Genomic DNA, 20,058 nt, shown 5'->3' with positions numbered 1-20,058 from the left:
ATGAACAGATGTATAACAAAACGTGTAATTACAATAATTCTGGGAGAAATATTTCATTTTCTGGAATAATTTTGGCCATGACTATCTATCTATCTATCTATCTATCTATCTATCTATCTATCTATCTATCTATCTATCTATCTATCTATCTATCTATCTATAATATTCAGTTGTTCATGTTTTTGTGTAATTTTCTGTTAGTTCTATATTTTCTGCTTTTTCTGATGAACGTTAAATAAATGAGGATGCTGTAGCTGAGCACATTAGAGAGTGAAAGCTAGTTCAGCAAATGCAACCTACTATGGTAATTCTGTTACCACTCATGAATGAGTTATCTGGTGAGATCTGATTCTCAATATCGACACTGATTCGTTCATAAGTGTAGGGTTGAATGTTTGAATGGAGTAGTGGACTAGGGTCTTGTCATCTGACAAGAAGGATGTCATCTGACAGAAGGATGTCAATCCAGCCAGTCTTTAAACTATATTTTAGCAGGTTTTTTTTTTTGTTCAATCACGTTTAGTATCAGGAAAATAACTTTAATATCTTTTCATTACATTCTCGGGGATTTAAGGTCAAATAGTGAGAGTTAGGTTTGAATGAGACACAGTTGAAATGTAAAAGATATTTAGCTGAATGTCAGTTAAAGACAAGATGAGTGTCAGTAAAGCACAAAAATGTTAAAATATCAAAATAAAGTATTACTGTTGAGTCATATTGAGTCATATTCACATTCACATGGTATCAGGCTTCACCTGCTGTACTCTTAAACAATTCATGGCATTCAGTTAAAATTCCTTTTCAGAACAGCAGCTTGTGTTTATAAAGGTGAGCGTTCCAGTCAGCGGTGTAGATCTGTCTTGGGCCTATGAGACATGAATTCCCTCCACTTACTATCTTTTGCCTCTAGTCTCCAGTGTCATTTGAAAGAGCCTGCATTACATCTGTCGCCTGAAGCACTACGTATTTCAATCCTGGTTGAGGCCTGGCTGGCAGAACGCAGATGTTTTTGTAGCTCAGAAGGCAATGTGAAAGTCAGAAGGTGGAGATACAGAAAATGCTGGGATATATTCTGACGTTCCGCCCCAGCTGAGACAGACCTTTGTGGGATAAGACACAGTGAATCCAAGACAAGTGTACAAGCTAATGATGAAGCCAGAACCTCGGTGGAGAAAGAACCCTTCTACTACGGTTAACACAAATCTTTGGTGTCACATTCTAACATCAAGAGAGAAATGTTGGCTCCGGAGCAGTTAGCATTATCTCATTAGCATGATATGCCAAGGCCTTTTTTCATTCATTCTTTACAAAATATAGATACAAATGAGAATGCTAATGATTCTAATTGGATTTTCACTGATGCACCTCAGTCTAGATGTTCTGGCTGCTTAAGTGTCTTTTGCATCACTCGCAACACAAGAAACAATGATGATGTGAAATCAGAGTAACGGAAGTGCTGGGATTTAAGGAGAGCACCAAAGATTCATGTTTATGCCAGAGAATGTTGAAGAGTTTGGAGACTGAGATGACGCAACCCTGACTCTCCTGCTTCCACACTTGAAATACGTATCACCAGCATATCTACATAGTCACTGACGTCTACAGTGTTACCACAGCAACCAATGTGGAGAGGTTCGTGACATCTAGTCACACAAATCTGACCTGATCACTTGCAAATACTCACCAGGTTGGCAGATCTCCAGGAGCAGGATTGAGCGTCCCTTTGTTAGGCTATGTCCAGACTGCGGGCAAATCGGGAGATCTTTTGAGTTGACTGTCCAAACTGTTATTTGCAAGTGATCAGATCGGATTTGTTCGTCCAGACATCGCCAACCATTCTGCATTGCTTGGGATAGTGATGCCTCTATGCAGTGATTTCGCTATGTAGTTATTTCATAGGTGCAGCACTATGTAGCTGCACTGGTGATGTGGATTTTAAACAGTGATGCAGGAGAGATGGAGTTGCATCATCTCACCCTCCAAATTCTTCAGAATTCTCTAATATAAGCATGAATTTTTATCTCTCTTCTTAAATCCTGGCACTTCCATTACTCTAGATTAGATATCGTCATTGTTTGTAATGTTGGTAGTGATGGAAATGGCACTTTGAAATCTGATTTGAGTTGCCAGAGCATCCAGACTGAGATGCATCTGTAGAAATCTGATTAGAATCACATTTCAAACCACCTCCAAAAAAAAAACAACAAAAAATGATTTCATGTTTCTTTTTGCTATTTAGACCATCAAAAATCAATCTATATATATACCAAAAATCGAACTGGGCAGACCAAGGCAGAACAAGGCTTTAGAAGACTGCTAAGCATAGTAAGATTGCTAGCAGTTAGTATTCTCATTTGTAAGAAATAATGTCCTCCTGCTTTTTCTTTCACTTTTATATTAATAACTGACAATGTTCAACCTTGTCTTAACAGTCAATATAGTATCTACAAAATATTCTACAAATAATAATAAAAATATTGTTTAAGGGCTGAATAACACAAAGAGTGAACATTAGCAGTAACGTATGCTGGTCATATACTAGCTACATTTAACAGTGACTTACTAAACAGCAGAGAAACAACAGCTAAATGTCACTGATAAATTTGCCTTGTAATTATTACTTGTATATATTTTAAAGGTATTCTCTCTTCCCAGTTAAAGTATATCCCTTGTTGTTGGACCAAAACCTCATATCCCCAAAATGATAATGAGAAGGAAAAACCTTCTGTGATTTTAATGTGAGTCAATGGAACCAGACTTTTTTTCCCAAGTCGTTTTAGCCATTTCTTTTGGTCCATTCATCATGAAATTTACACACAATGTAAATGGCAATAGGCTTTTTCAAATTATGTCAAAAACTGAAAAAGGGAGATGTGAGGTTTTGTTCCGACACCAGCGAGATGTTTTGTTGATTTTTAAGTTAACACATCCTCTACTGAGAACACACTTACTGTTTATTGCCAGCTTTAACATATTGGAATATAGTTGCAGAAGCTATGGCACATATTCTATTTTTTATTTCAATCTGCACTAAAAGTTCCAGAGAAATGTCCCGCGTGTTAATTCCCTGTAGAGGATGAGTTAGCACATTTTCACTTAGAAAATCAGTACCCATGTAATATGACACTGGGTGTTCAAACATCTGCATACAGTTGTAGATCATTGATCATGATCCTGAGTCTGTGAAAATCTCATATAGGAAGTCATTGCGTAGTACTAAATGAGACGCCAGCAGATGTTGTTCTGCTATTATGCACACACTGCTTATACCTTGAACTGCGGCGTCTTGCATAACTAGCCAATTATTTGTAATGTTGCACTATGTTTTTTTATTACATACCAAATAAGTGTTGCTTCATGTTGCATCGCTTGTGCTACAGACAGCTCTGTTGATTACAATGCAAGCCTTCCAGGTTTGTCAATGATGCCCAGTCACTGCTTTTGCTGTTAGGACTGGGCATTAGCATTTTCATGGCTAGCATGTTCCAGACTAGCCTCAGTGTGAATATGGTCTGCTAAATGACAGGCACAGTGTGAGCTTATTGAACTTGGCTATGGTGTTCAGCGCTGACGTCTGAGCATAATTCATTTTGTTAATATTGGTAATAGACAGGCTGCTGCAAGATTCATGATTCTGTTCAATAATGGCCGTATTATGAACCTGACTCACATTTGGCAAATTGGCTTGGAATTAATCAGCCTACACAGACATACAACAAATTAAAATTCACATTAGCAGGAATGGAAAGAATAAGATTGTCATATCATTTTAGATGCTGACAACCAAAATGTAACTCAATGTATTTTATCTTATAATGGAATGATTCACTGAGCAATACAATAAAGTTATCGCATTAATAACGCTAAGTATCTCACATCCATTTAGGGTATAATTGTAGCTGCTTCATTAAATAATGTCATTATACTGTACCTGAATTATTTTACATTATGCATAGCCTAACATGAGGCACGACTGTAGGAAATTAACAATATGTCAAAACACTTAATCTTCTGAATATACAGTACTGTGCAAAACTCAAAGACTACCCTTTGTTTATTTCATTTCCAGTCAAAATAGCCATACCTTTACTACAAAAACACATTTAAATAATACAGAGAAGCCTCAACAACTTAGTATAACATCAGATTTTCAGTATTTAGTGTTGCCCACCTTTTGCCTTCAATACATCTTCCATTCTTTTAGGGAGACTTGCTTTCAGTTTCTCAAAGAAATCTGCAGGGATATTTTTCCACACTTGCAAAGTTTGATTCTAGAAGTTGGTTGAACTTTCTGCTTCTCACAATCCAAGTAATCCCAAACATATTCAGTGATGTTGAGGTGTGGACGTTGGGGTGGACAATCCATTATTCTGAGAATAACAGCAGCTTATTTGTTTGATTTGCAAATTTTCTTCTTTTTTGACTTTCTTTTTCCCAGTAAAGGCTTCTTGTCAGCTGCACATCCTTTGAGTGTTGAGTTGTCTTTTCACAGTGGATGGACAGAAAGGCATGTGGACTTTTTTCAGATCTGAAGCAAAAGTGGAGCCTCTGTCTCAGAGATGAAAGCTGTAAGTGCTGTTTATCTGATGGTGACAATTTTGGTGGTCTACCAGGTCTATCATGTCTTACATAGGAGTTGTAATATTTCTTGAATTAAAAACTCCTATTTTTTCACTTGATTTTCCCTTCCATAAACAAGTGGATTGCCATATATAATGTAATCTCTTGAAAGATATCTCCTGAAAAATTAATTACTTGTTCTTAATTGCCATTTTTAAATATGCTTTTGCACCATACTGCAATGACTTGTGTGTGTGTGTGTGTGTGTGTGTGTGTGTGTGTGTGTGTGTGTGTATGGCTGAGCCATCTAGGCATCTACAAGTGACACTACTTTAATCATAAATTGTCTCACGTCTGAAGTATAATCTGGAAATTGTCCACTCTAAGGCAAAAGAAATTTCCCTCGAGTGTCACAAAGCAAGCACGTGTAAGGATGAAGACAGTGCACACAAATCTCTCGCTCGCCCCTCCCCAACGCTTCTCCCTCTCACCCACGCACATGCACACACAGAAAATAATGATAAACACTATTTATGTGATCAATTATTAACAGCTGTAGGTGTTTCTGTGATTTATTTGCTGCTTTCGTTTTACACCACCCCAAGCAGGACAAAGAGAAAGAGAGGCAAAAGACAAGAGTAGAACAAATAAAGCACTTACAGACAAGAAATACAGACAAAAAGACTGATACACAAACACAGGCACTTTCTGATTTAACCCATAGCGCGAGCGGCATGCCCGGGCTTCTCCTGTTTCTGTGGCTGAAGAATGGGTCATGTGGCAATTACCAGAGCGTATTGTAGTAAGCCCACACCCCTTCAATTCCCCTGCAGCCCCCCTCAGTGCACTGTTCCAAAGCATGGAGAGCCCATTCCCACATGACATCATTAAAGGCAGACAAATACCCTAAATACTTCATGTTCCTCACACTCCTTTCACCAGCTTCTTCTTCTCCCTCTCTTTTCCCCCCAAGGCCTGACACTGTCGCTATGAGAACAGATAGACTGCTCAGAGTCTGTACACCCTCCATCTGTATACCCTGCCAAAAGTCCTGGGAGAACAGTATGTAAATTACTATGAGGGGGTGGCTTGGAAACGCCTACACCTCTATAAGTTGTAAGGTTTTATCTTGTGAGTGAGGTTAAACACTGGTCAGTGTGCTTATAGTAAGGCAATGTGAATTACTGAAAAACAGCAAACACATGAGAAACAGCTCAGAAATGCTGGAGATAAATGAAAAACTTCACAGAGTCCAGCCAAATGACTGAGTATATATAGCTGTCTTAACAAAGGCACAAATGAGGAACAGGTGTTTGAGATAATTAGTAGGTGCTAGTGTAGCGCTGGAGCAGGAAATGGACAATCAGGACTGGAATAATCAACATAGTGTTGTGAGGATGCACTCTCAAAAATATGGGTACTCTAAGGTCATGCCAGACACTGTAGGAATAAAGCCTCGGTGCAGGTACATTTTTCATTCATCTAGGTACAAACAATGTAAATGTGTCCTTAAAGGTACAACAGTAGTATTAGGAGCCAATTGTGTATCTTAAATGAATTTCTCCCAGCTGAAAAAACTTTCCATAGCTTAAAGTTTTAAAACAGGACAATAAAATAAAAAGCCTGGAAACGAGACGGGGTGTGTGGAGTCAATACCACTTAGAAAATATTATTTCAATAGATTATGGTACAATTATGTTCCCTGACCAAAGGTACTGAGATGTACCCTTCAGGTTATTCCAGTGACAAAAGGGGTTTTGCCCCAGTGACAGTTTCAGGCCTTTACTTCTGAGCATGTTGAAGAACCACTTTAGTACTATAAAGAACATTTCAATGAATCATTGAAAGAAGACTCTAGTTTTTTTTGTTTTGTTTTGTTTTTTTCTTCAACCTAATCTAATCTAACACATCTGGTCAGTTACCATGACAAATATTCTCTGCGCTTTTCCCTGGTTTTGCATGTTGACTCAAAACACACAATAGACCCTTCATTAGAAGATTTTGGGAACTTTAGGGAATGAAAGATGATTCTTCTACAGCAGGGGTTTCAAACTAAAGATGGTTATATATGGCCTATTTCATATTTACAAATTATCCTTGAATCTGGACATGATTGTATTTTAGCATGAATATGAATATAAACATGAACATTTACACTACGAGTAACTTCTGATTTAGACTGATAATTAAATCTGTCTTTGTGGATTTATCCAGGATATAATAGTAAATGCAGCATGCTAGAGTTAAGAAATGAGTGGACTTACTTTCATTAACACTTCACTCCCAATAACTTCACTCACATTCTGCAGAAGCCCCAATGCTATCAAATTAAGAGTCCCATATAATTCTACTGTTAAATACATGTTTGGTTGATATAATTAAATGCTATAATATTTATTTAAAAATATGTATTTATACTACTTAAACTACCACTTGTTATTATTATTATTATTATTATTATTAGTATTATTAGAAGTAGTAGTAAAAGTAGTAGTACTAGTATTAGTTGTCGTTTAAGAGAGTTGTGACAGATGAATTGCTAATAAACATTGTCTAACATAGGTTGAAATAAAGTGTATATGTTATAAAGTTAAAATTCATCCTGGAAAAAAAGTTTACATTTTTCTTCAGCATACTTCTACTGGCCCCACTTGGAAGAGACCTCCTGGCTAGTTTTCCCCAGGTAATTTGACCTTGAGACGCCTGTTCTTTGGCAAGAACTCTACTGGTAGATTATTTTTAAGAGTCTAATTTAGGAATAAAAGTGCAATAAATTCTTAAAACTCTTAAAATCTTACTCTACAAAGGCTCTATATGGGAAACCACAGTGCTTCCCTATTGAATGTAAAGCTATGAAATCCAAGATCATTCATCCTAGACTTTTATTCAACAGTGTGAGAAGTATAAGAACTGTACTTCACTGCCAATTCTCTTTAAAGTCAAGTATATCACTCCTCTTCATAAAGGTCAAAATGTCTTATGCAGTGCCATTGGGACTAAAGACTGTACTGAGAATACTCCTTCAATCAAGGATATTCAACCTCTCTGCATTTTACAAAGATATGCTTAAAGAATGAGAAGGCATTTGACAGGGGGTTACTCGCTGGTGAAAGTGGAAGTAAATGGAGTGAGACTTCTCTCCACTGTGATTGTCTAGGATATCAATCAAATGTATTCCACTGCAGATAGTTTCAAAGCATAACAAAGTATCTTGAGAAAATCTTGTGCCAAAGCATTGACATGCTGCTGTGTCAGTTCCACAACATCACTATCAATCAGCTCTTTATAAAGATGTACAACGCATCAACAACTTTGAACCAGCTTTAAAAACCTCGTCTGAATTCAAAATGAAGAATATACTGTGTTCTGGGCTTATTGTTTGCACCGGCTGTCCTTGGCAACAGAGTTTTTGAGTTCTGAACAAAAGAACGAAAGACTGTATTCAGTGCTTTTTGAATATGCAAAGGTGCAACATTCACAAACATCACAACAAAGTGCTCTATAAACACCAGTTTACCTACCTTGTACCTGCCCTCATTGGCCAGTTAATCAGCTACATATACCATATACCAAAATTGTGTAAAAGAAAAACATGTATTTATTTAATTTTGTGTCAAAGTAGCTATTTACCCTCTGGAGTCCACAAACTCACCCAGGAGTCAAATTTGATGTTTCTCTATCTTTGCAATAATGAAGCAGAGAGATATGGTTCAAACATTTTCTGAATCTATAGAGTCGCCCTTTTAATTTAATCCTATCACAAGATCATACATGATACACAATTGTTGATTTGTGTGTCTGTCTCCATTTTGTGTGAAACTGACATAAGGACACTAAAGACTTGCCCCTCACATCAGAAACCCTTCATATACTGTGTTCTGGGTTTACTGTTTGCACTGGCTGCCAGTCAACATTGGAGACATAACATTGTCTAATAGCGTGCAAAGAACTGAGTTGTTGAAGTTGCTACAGTGATTTTTTGGAAAGTAGCGATGAAGATAATGCCAAATTTTGTTATGAAACATATGAGTATCACGTTATATGCAAGTGCCTTTAAAGGTGAATTTAAGAATACATGCAGAAATAGACAAAATGCATTGGTTAAGTCCACGTTGTTCATTTTCCAAGAGGTATTTCTGAGAAAATTAGATATAAACTAATCCATTCAGCATCCTTGAATGTGTTTACCATTACGTAGATTGTGAGAAGGAGAAAATGCAACCAATTTCTAAAACTGAACTTTGGAACTATGGAAAAAATATCTCTGCAGATTTCTTTGAAAAACTGCAACTAGTCTCCCAAAAAGAATGTAATAACTGTAATAAAAGTAAATGGTGGACACACTGAATATTGAAAATATTATATTTAATATATTTAAATATATAGAGTTCTGTGTCATTTTCTGTCAAATATGTTTTCTGTTTTTCCTGACAGAAAAAAATGGCTCACAATCCAAATAACATGTGGTCAATGGTAGTCCTACAAGGGCCTCTTTAAACTAGTAGACAGAATAGTTTGGGATAAAGTGCACCTAAATGGTTGATACCTCCTAAAATGCCCAATGAGTGAATGTTGTGCAGTACTTGTGCAGTATCTAGTAAAATGCAGACTCAGCAGGATGGTATTACTATTGAAAACGCTGACCCCTTCTATTCCACTGAGCTCTCTCAAAGCAAAACTAACATGCTTGGTTCCATTATTAAGACTTGAGTCCTCAGGTTAGCTGAACATTCATTTAGTGCTGGTGAACCTTTGTCTACACCCAGTCTCTCTGGTTGCATCTGTTACCTGGATCCAAGGCCATCTGTCATTCTCGGCGGCTGTCCAGGCGTTCACCAGACCCTTCTTGTTGAGACGCGCGAAGTAAGGATACCACTTCTGCAAGCCGAACAGAGCGCGGTGTGTGGAGGAGGCAGTGATCTGCTGGTTAGAGATAATGCCTCCTTCCATGCCAAGTGGACCGGAACATTCTGGTCAAGACACAGAAAGGACATTTAAAGATATGTGGTCAAGCCAGTCCGTTAATCAAGGTCAAAGCAAGGGGAGGTAAATCTGTATAAGTCTAAAGTGCAATGACATAAAAGCAGTTATATAACAATGTAGTGTTGTGTAATTCAAAAATAGCTCTGTTTAGGTATTCATTCCATTTCTTTTGTATGTAAACCAAATTACATAAATATTCAAATCAGAATAAATCATCTCCTCTTCTATTTACAAATTAAAACACTGGTGTGGATTAAAGATTAAGGGTCCACACTTTTGAGAGAATAGCTCTGTTTTAATAAGCTACAAGAAAGAAATGATTCACCACACTTTTTTATCTTTATCTTCTAAGGTTTAAACATTAAAGGCTTTCATGTGCAAGCCAGCATAAAGATAGGATGAAAACATGATCAATGTGGTTTGCAAACATTTACAATATTCCACTTGAAGTTATGAATGCAGGTGATTTGGGAGTGTACCTGTTCAAATGTCATATCATATCATAAACCTTTGTACTCTTTTTACATTATTTGAAAGCATAAGTATCCCTTTCCATTAACCAAGCATTTTCATGATGCATTGAGCAACAGAAATAGTCCAAAATTAGAAGTCCATCTTCTGTAAAGTTACAGTTTTAGAGATACAAAGTTTTGGTAAAACAGCTTGTAAATAAGTGTTGTGTAAAACTGCACTGAGTCAGGCTAAGTGGTCATTACGTACTGAAAGGACACAGCTTTTTCTTTGAATCAGGTACAACATCATCTCCCACAACCTTGCTTTCGGTCACACTCTCTCACATCGCGCCTCAGTCACTGTCCCTGTTTGTCTCTTTTTTGGGCTTTCTTGCCTGCTCCTCTGAGATGTCTGCTGAGATTCTGCTCAGTGACAAACTATCTTTGGCCCCACTTATCCAGATTATCTCCTTGCCTTCATCCTCTGAGATGATGCCTTAGCTTTCCATAGAGATTCCCCTGCCTTGTTAAGCACGACTGTGTTTTGTTTATTGTTTACCTGAACAGCTATTACGGTCATAACATGTTCAGTCTTTCAAATTTAATGACACCAACTCTTGATAAACATGCAACTTTTAATGTTAGCACAAAGATTCTTAACAGGAATTCATGGTTTCCTCTCGAGATCTTCCACCCTGAAAAGTGCTCTGAGGGTCTCTTTAAGAGATGCCTTGTTTTCTTTTATCGACAGAATGATTATCCAGTCATCTCTCCAGGTCTAAATACCCTATAATAAGCTTTTTAGAAAGGTTATTATACTCATGAAGACACTCTAACAGAGTCCTTCAGGATTTTGGCCTATATTGGTTTCCGTTTTTTTGCTCTTTTTTCTCTTGAGCATTCACATTTGTAGTGTTAATCCCGCTAATATCCACCAACAAAATAATCTTCTTTGGAGCTTGTGTTGATTTTACAAGCCTATGATAAAATGTGTACCCTTTAATAGTATGATTTAATTGGGCCATGTCCTACATCGGGGTCGCATTCCCAGAACTTTATAGAAGGAACTATTAAAAGCAAGGACATGAAATAAAAGATGGAACTGTAATGTTAAAAGAATGTTTTATCAGATTGTCTATGCTTTAGAAAATTCCTTTGTTTTGTGTATATATGCAAGTTAAATCAAGTACAAAATCAAAGAATATATAGACTAAGACAAGTGATGTAGAGTGGTTGATTTTATGGTGCATTACTTGCTTACTGAAACAACCTTCAATATTCATAGAAATGTTTGCCTATACATTCTTAAAGAAGGTACCAAAAAGAGCTCTTTGGAGCTGCACAATAGAAGAACCAGAGTGTTTTTTAAAGTGGTCCTCAGGGGGCCGCCCATGCAGTCTAGGATTGTGCTTCAACATAATTTGGAACACAGGGGGATAAAGTAATGTGGAACAGCTGGAGGGCCCTGAGGACCAGTTTAAGAACCACTGTCTTAGAGCAGAAGTTCAGAACCCTGGTCCAGGAAGGGCTTGTTAATTAGCAGGTTGGTTGGATCAGGTGGGAGCAGGGAAAGCACTAACATGTGCAGAGCACAGGGTTAGGAACCACTGGCCTGGAGAACCATTCAGTGGTTGATTCTTAATAGAATCATTGCATGGACACGGTCAAAAACATTTCAAAATGTGAAAGAACCTCCACATAATGTTCAGTACCATTTAAACATTTTACTCAAACAGTTCACCCAAAGCCAGGCACTGATACGCAACCTTTATTTGAAATATATGTGAAGCACAGAACGTCTATAGTATAGGCAGATTCTAAACAATTTTAGTAATGCATTACTAACATCTATTAAACCTCACTAAAGGTTTATAAGGTCTTGTTCAGTGAATTTAATACACCTGATGTAAAGTGAAAACCAATAATGCCTTAGTAATGCATTACAAACATCTATTAAACCTCACTAAACATTAATAAGGTCCTGTTCAGTGAATTGAATGTACCTGATGTAAAAAGAAAGAGTAGTACTGTATTAGTAAAGTACTAGATACTTTAATGCTATAATCTGAAAGCATTACACAATGTTAAACAATAAACAATGTATACCTACACATTCAGCTTCCCAGTACAAATAGAAAAAAAAAAAACATTCAGCTCATAGCGTTATTAAATGAACACAAAATGACATGCTGCCACTGAAAAAGAAGTTCATCACACAGCTGGTGGTGTGTCTCTGGTGTAGCAAGAGAAAGCTCTGCAATGGAAGCAGTCTGTGCAATTGTGTTGCGGTCTAGCCCGTATTTTGGAAAGATTTGGCTGTTATGCTTCATCCTCCTCATTCTCTTCCTTTAGCTTGTTGTCTAAAAACATCAACAAGAAATGAGTAAACAAACATGAACAGTTATACATTTTCATTTCTGGTATAACTAGTCATAACTTGTCAATACCGACATAAACAGAAAAGTCAAATGCTACTACAGTGTACATGGATACGTTTGAATTTTGACTACTAACATATACTGTAGAGATACATAGGATGAAATACATTTGAATATAGAATAGAAACACAACTTTTTCAAATATTAATGAAAGAGTTTGAGCTTTACAAACCATTTTAAACTGAACACACATCACAGGTTAGTTGCAAAAATACCTGTCTGTGGCTTGACCTAAGAACAAGACCGGGGTGGAAAGTTTGGTTCATTTTACTGAACCGGTTCTTTTGAACTTATGAATTGAGCATCATATTCAACTGACTGAATAATTTCGTGTGAAGATTTTGTATTGCTCATATGTATATTTGATATTATAAGACTGTATATGCAATTAAGCATATTACGCTGAGTATATACATTACAAAGAAAAGTTTTGTTTGTCCGAATGTCTGAATTGGTTCCAATGATTCTTTGAAGCGAAAAGAATCAGTTGGTGGAATGAATCGAACTTCCCATCACAACACGTTTAGCTGAACATTTAGATGAACACTTACCTCAGCTGGCTGGACCAGGTCTGTTATTACCACCCGCTTTGCCTCGGTAACTGCCTGAATCCTTGTGTTTTTCTTGGTCTTTCTTGGTCCATCAGCGAGTATCTAGTGCACTTTGCACAGTAGCAGCACCGCAAACACTCTGAACGTCCTAGTGGAAATCCATCTACATGCGCAGGATGCAGGAGCAGTGTCACCTGTGATTGGCTGGTGAGGATAACTGGTTTAATCCGATTGGTTGGAAGAAAGCGGGAGTTTTGAGCTTCAGCACAGGCGGTCTCGGCGCATATACTCCAGCAAGATCCCAGCAATGGCGCTCAAACAAAGCATCTTAGATCACTCGAGGGGAAGAAAACAAACAAAACAAATCTTTCCAAAATACGGCCTAGACTGCAACACAACTGCACAGACTGCTTCCATTGCAGAGCTATCCCTTACCACACCAGAGACACACCACCAGCTGTGTGATGAACCTCTTTTTTGCAGCATTTCATTTTGTGCTAATTTAATAACACTATGAAAAATATGTATCTATGTTGTTGTTTTGTTTTTTTGTACTGGGAAGCTGAATGTGTAGGTGTACATTGTCTATTGTTTAACATTGTGTAATGCTTTCAGATTATAGCATTAAAGTATCTAGTACTTTACTAATACAGTACTACTCTTTCTTTTTACATCAGGTACATTCAATTCACTGAACAAGACCTTATTAATGTTTAGTGAGGTTTAATAGATGTTTGTAATGCATTACTAAGGCATTATTGGTTTTCACTTTACATCAGGTGTATTAAATTCACTGAACAAGACCTTATAAACCTTTAGTAACATTTAATAGATGTTAGTAACCCATTTTAAGACATTACTGGTTTTAACATAAAGCATGTTATGCTCTCTGAGTATCTGAGTTTCCTTTGAGGAAAATGTCTGTTTATACAATTGTGTTTAAACTTACAATTTCTAAATGTATGGTGACTTCCTAAACTGTCCCATTCACACATGCATGATAAAATTGGGAAAAAGGATGTGAAATTGGGTAGGTGAGTAAATAATTTCAGTATGCTGCCCCATCCAGGCCTGACTGAAATGACTGGGAGAATGGTTTGTATAATTCCTTCTTGCAATACACACAGACGTGTATTTAACATACATCAGAATGTAGCATATTAATGTAAGCTTATATATATAAAATAATAATAATTTTACCTTGTGCTCATTTACATACAAAAGTAATGAGTAATTTGAAAAGGTCCAGTCAAGCTCAGTACACCCAAATCTCTCAGCATAGGAACTGAAGACTATACTCTTAGCTTTTTATTCCCTTTTGCATCCAAAATAAAATATTAAAGCTCCAAAGTGAGAGATGTGAGCAGCAAAGAAGCAAAACAGGAGCTGAACCACCTCAACAAGCTGATACAATGAAACCCCAACAAGCAACTAAACCTTAATGACTGAAATGGAACTGAGGGAAAAGCAGACAGAAGTAAGTGTTATCGTTTAAAAATACAGTGCAAAGTACAAAATATTACATCAGTAAACGGAGGTAAGCAACTAAAACAAGTTAGTACTTGTTAGTATTTCAACTCTTAGTAAACATTGCTTTTTCAAGCAAATTGTAAAACTGCAGTACATAAGCAAAACACTAGAACATAAACTAATGAAGTTGTAACATGTTTACTTAGCATTAGTTAACCATGATCAATGTAGAACCTCAGTTGTTGTTCATGTTAATAAATGCATTACTTAATGAGTCTTCATATGAAAACATCAACTAATGCAGTTGTTACATGTTTACTTAACATTAGGTAACCATTGTTAATGCATTGCTTCACGTCTTGTTCATGCTACCTAAAGCATTACTTCATGTTAGTTTGTCAACACTTCATGTAAAGTGTTACCGATTTTCTTTTTTAGGTATCACATATTTTATAATATTTTAGTTTTACATAGGGGATGGGTCATTCTAGAGAAACATCCATTTTAGTGTCCCTAGCGTTTACAGATATATTTAAGTTGACAAACATTTTAGAGTTACATTTTTTATTGATTTTTTTTTACATTTTTAATTAAAACAATGTTATTTTAAGAACTACACCTTCTTGATTAATCCATTTAGCAATTTAAAAAATCATGTGTAAAGGGTGAGTGCTGCATTTTGAAGAAAAAAAAACACATTTTTCTGCAATTTTAACTACAATAATCTATACATGACTATGGAATACATAAAAGACAGTAAGAAAAAAAATACCAAAAAAAATGAGAAATTATATAATGAAAGTTGTTGTTGTCCCTAGGAGGCATGTCACTGGTGTTACTGCGTAACAAAAAATCTCTTATTTTGAAATAAAAATCACACTGATGACATCACTTGACTTCCTTTTCCCTGCTTTCTAAGGATCTATGAAAAAATCATGTTAAGTCCACTGTGTCTTTTCAGTTATCAGAAATGTTCTCATTTAGCTCATGATTTCATATGAAGCTTTTAGTCGACGTCACTGATGAGACCTACATTATTATAAAAAAAAAGAATACAAATGGATTCAATTATACATTTTAGTGAATATTCCATGATTGACAACATGTGGTTTGATGCTCTGTATCAGGCTTTTTGTAAAGTGCATTTTTCATCAAAAATATCATTGGTGTTACTGTCTCTGCTGTTACCTTTCTTATGTGTAACACCAATGAGGATTCGTATCACTCCTAACACTGATGGATAGACGTTTCTGTAGAATGACCCAGATACATTATAATTTTATCATGCATTTATGTACATTATTGGTCATTTGTTGACATCAAAGCAAGTGGGTAAAATCAGAACTGAAAAAGGCATAATGTAAATGTGTCATTGCATATGTTCTATTACAATGTGAATTTTTCATTAAAACAAAGTGAGTAAAAAAAAAAAACATCTGACATTAAACAGCTTAAAGCATTAAAAGCTTCATGAAGCCTATGGCTATAGCTCTTCTTCTTATCTCCTAATGTCCCAAGACAATTTACAGACAATTTAACCTCTCTTGTAGACAATTCAAGTTCTTTTCAATTAACTAAGCACCACCAGAATCAATACCACAAGGATTAGCTTTCTATCCTTAGCCTGAATGTCCTTGTAAGAGAAAAAAGGATGTTTTGATGTTTGGTTATTGGACACCTGTATTTGATATGGCATTCTGAACAACCCTCTGTTCTTTTCTTCTGAAGGAGAACAGGTTGGAGCACTAAAGCAACCCTTTTTGTGTTTGCTCCATGACCTTCAACGTCCCTTTAGCAGAACTATTTAAAGCTTAATTCAGTTAGAAGAGTTTTTCCTCAATGAAGAGGTAGTGGCGCTGCTGATACTTCTTCAAAATATGTCTTTTAGCGGCCATGTCAACAACGTCCTTGAGTGGCTGGGGTCTGTGGCAGCACGGGCCTGGTAAATGTTTGTAAGGCGGAGAGTAAAAAGAGCAAGGATGTGTGCTTTATCATTGAGACAGAGGCAGCGACAGGCCTGGAGGGGGGTGGCGAGGGGAAGGAGGGAGATTGTTCTGCCTCTTTCCAGTGTTAAATTTTTCAGCAGTAAGGACTACTCAGCAAATGTTTTGAAGCATCTCTTGTACAATTATAATATGGAAATTAATTAATGTATATGTCTGAAATTGCAGTACAGAATTGCTTAACCAGCAGTCCAGGTTTCATTTCTGAACAAGAGAGGGTTTCAAATGACAAGAGTACTGGAATGCTAGTCTCACAAGCCAGACTCCTGCATGTCATTAGAGATTCAGGTGCATTTTGTTGCTTAGCTTTGTGAAGAACCATCTACTTTGACAGGAAAGGACCATCTGCTGTGCAAATTTACCTGTCATGGACCATTGTTTTTGTGTGATGTGTAGGCGCAGGGGGTTTTCAAAACAGGGCTACAACTAAAACACACCCACAGGGAACAAAGTGGTATATGCCAGCCAGAGTGAGGATATCTTCTAAATGCTTTAAGGAAAATGAAACTGCTGAATAGCTTTTGTAGATGTGGTGCTGTGACCGGCACAAATGATTATTAATCCAGCAACTAGATCTTACAACAAAAGACACATAGAGCAGGTACATGTCTCATCAGACAGATTAAAACATGAGTCTACAAATGTATCCACACAACAGATATCAGATGCTCCACACCTCTGTGGGTCGAGTGTCTAATACTGAGACTAATGGTGTACAAACTCATACACCTACTTTGCAATTTTTTTTATTTATTTATTTATTTATTTATTTATTTATTTATTTATTTATTTATTTATTTATTTATTTATTTATCTATATCAGATCACCCTGTTTTCTCACCACTAAGGCCACTGAGCCAATGCTCAGGAAGTTACAAAATAATATCAGAGAAGCAGGTGTGCATCAACTTTGAAAATAAAGTGGTATAGGCCAGTAGTCACCAAGCATGCTCCTGGAGATCCACCTTCCAGTACAATTCCTCATTTAACACACCTGATCCAACTATTTAGATGGACCAGTGATCTGAATCACGTGTTTAATCAGATCTAATCTTTCAGGAATGTAGCTCTCCAGGTTGGTGACCACAATAACAGACCAATGTGTGTTCGCTATAAGGTGGATTTTGCCAATTCTTCATAAACTGTTATAATTCATAGTCATGCACTCTTGAACATTTACATTACAGTGAACTGAATCTCTTGGAGTTGAGCACAAGTTCTAAGACTCATTTTAAAAAGGGACAACAGGCCTTTGGTTTTCAGAGTGAAATTTTCCAAAAATCTATTCAGTTTTTTTTTTCAGTATTCACTTGAAAAACAATTTTCCATAATATAATTCCAACCTCCCAATCAATGTACATTCAAGTACTGAATCCTCTCCATACTAATTTCAGCATGTACCTTGACTACAGGTGGGACACATTACCATTTTTTTTTTTGTGCCTCATTTCAATAATCTGATCGGCTGACGCCTCCATTATCATGACTACAGCAAGTGTCACCTTTTAAATTCCCAATAGCAGTGTCATTGTTGTGTATTCACTAGTCCAAAGGCTATGCTCTATTTGATGTAAATATAAACAGAAAAATGCTAACACTTCACCCTCAAACTAAAGTACTAGGTACTTATTGAGTATTATGATGCAAAGTTCCAAGACAGTCCAACTAAATTACACTGAAATGCCCAACAGGTTATAATTATTAACAGGCTGAGTGAGACATACAAACTCCACAGTACTATGAAATTAGGACAAAAAGCACCAGGTAGTTGGTGTAAAAAGACTGTATACAAACAAAGTATAAAGACTCTGACACTGCCTATTACCTAGAACTGAAACAGAATATGGGCTGTAAAAAGAAAGCAATGATTGTTACTATGGTTTTACTGAGTGCTTACCTTTTATTCAGTAGACTATCTTTGTATTTTGTGCACTTATTTTATGCTATAACTACCTGGTATTTGGTGTGTTTCTGATTTATTTAAATATGTGTCATTACATTGAAATTCAGTGTGTGTTTGTATTGACCAATTTGTTGCTCCAAATATGGGGATATTTTACAATAATAAAATATGGCGTGTTTGTCAGTTTAAATGGAAAAAAAAACAAACTTGTTAGTCACACGATTTTTGTACTTATCTCCATTTATACCAAAACTATTAAGAGTTCTAGAACGTTTCAAGAAAGTGTTACCAAAAAGTATTTGCATATCACTGTGTAAGCACATATACCAAAAAAAAAATATTCTGAATAAGAGCTCCCCCTAATCGCAATGACCTGTTCTAGCCATGGGTAAGTCCTTTTTGAAATCAATTTGAGACTTTAAGCCATTTTCTGCTATTTAAGAAATTCAGCTCCTGAGATACTAATTTGAGTTAAGCCAACACTAAAACTTACCTGAGTCTCACCTGAGTAATCTCAATTTCTCTCCTAAGAGAGCTTTTGAACAGGGGTGTCCAAACTTTAGATTTGTACCATGTCAAAATATCTGAGGGCCAAAATATTATTCACAAATATTAAGTTTTCAAAATATTAGCATATGGATTCAGAGCTTTCTGCTACCATGTTTCCTATAACTGTATAAAAGATGCACAAGGCTTCTTTTGTTGTTGCATTGTTCAGGGCAAATTGGATCAGTAAGCCCTTAAGTAACAGTAGAATGTATCTAATGTATAAATTAAATTCCTATTTGTTTACTTTGTTAACTAAACAGAAATCCATACATTTTTGGTTTTGTTAGATCATGTACTTAACATTTTAAACAAATGCAGCAACTGTATTCAGAAATCACTTTAAATAGGCATGTTCTTTGTATTTAAAGGGTTAATATTCATTGAACTACTGAAATTGCTCTGATCACAAGTTCATTCTGTTAGATCCAGCTTGTAGCTTGTAGTAGCTTTAGTTTCTCTGCGCTTTTCAAAACTCCAGCTTGCCAATTTGCCAGTTCTCAGTGTCAAGGTTGTGCTTTATGGCTGTAGAGTTAATTAAACATCACTCAGTAAATGAAGCTGCAGGTCTAGTCAGAGAACAAAATGCTTTTAAACTTTGGCTTATTTCATTATCATAGTCTGGAGCATTACATTATAATTTTACAATAGTACTGCCACCATCATGTAAAAGGAAAAACTGCAATATACTGGTTGATGAGCCACTTATATCACACTTTTAAACAGAAGCCACGGGCCAATTAATATCTGTCCGTGGGCTGCATGCGGACCTGTGGTCTGACACAGGTCATCTCTGCTTTAGGAGAAAGAATTAAGAAATTGGTGATCCTTTATTAGTATAACAATGAGACCTACTACAAAGAAAGCAGACGACTTTGGCAGGGTGCACTGCTGCCAAAAGAATGGTGGCCCACTGGACACCCACTCATTCACTTAATTTAATTGATCTGCTGACTATACAGAATTCTGTTGCCCAGTGGCCACCATGAAGACTGGAGCTGCTGTGTGGAGACAGGTGACACATGCAATTAATTAAATAATGGGACATGTCTTTGTACATCTCTGCACATTTGTCTTTGTTGAACTGCTGACCGTATGCAAAAATGTGAAGAACATTGTTTTGTATTTTCAAAGACCAGCAAACATCAGTAT

General features: G+C 36.4%; 1 protein-coding gene across 4 annotated transcripts in view; it reads right to left on the bottom strand.

Annotated features, from left to right (window-relative positions):
- Nucleotides 1–20,058, bottom strand: part of edil3a (EGF-like repeats and discoidin I-like domains 3a) — a 254,954-nt gene that overhangs the window by 81,982 nt on the left and 152,914 nt on the right. For all 4 annotated transcript variants that reach the window (XM_017695575.2, XM_017695577.2, XM_017695576.2 and 1 more), the window contains exon 6: nucleotides 9,349–9,530. In XM_017695575.2, coding sequence (XP_017551064.1) covers nucleotides 9,349–9,530 — 182 coding nt within the window. The remainder of the gene's footprint in view (nucleotides 1–9,348; nucleotides 9,531–20,058) is intronic.

Source organism: Pygocentrus nattereri, chromosome 20 (genome assembly GCF_015220715.1).
Source record: "Pygocentrus nattereri isolate fPygNat1 chromosome 20, fPygNat1.pri, whole genome shotgun sequence".
Classification (NCBI taxonomy): domain Eukaryota; kingdom Metazoa; phylum Chordata; class Actinopteri; order Characiformes; family Serrasalmidae; genus Pygocentrus; species Pygocentrus nattereri.
This window is presented reverse-complemented; position numbering and strand designations above follow the sequence as displayed.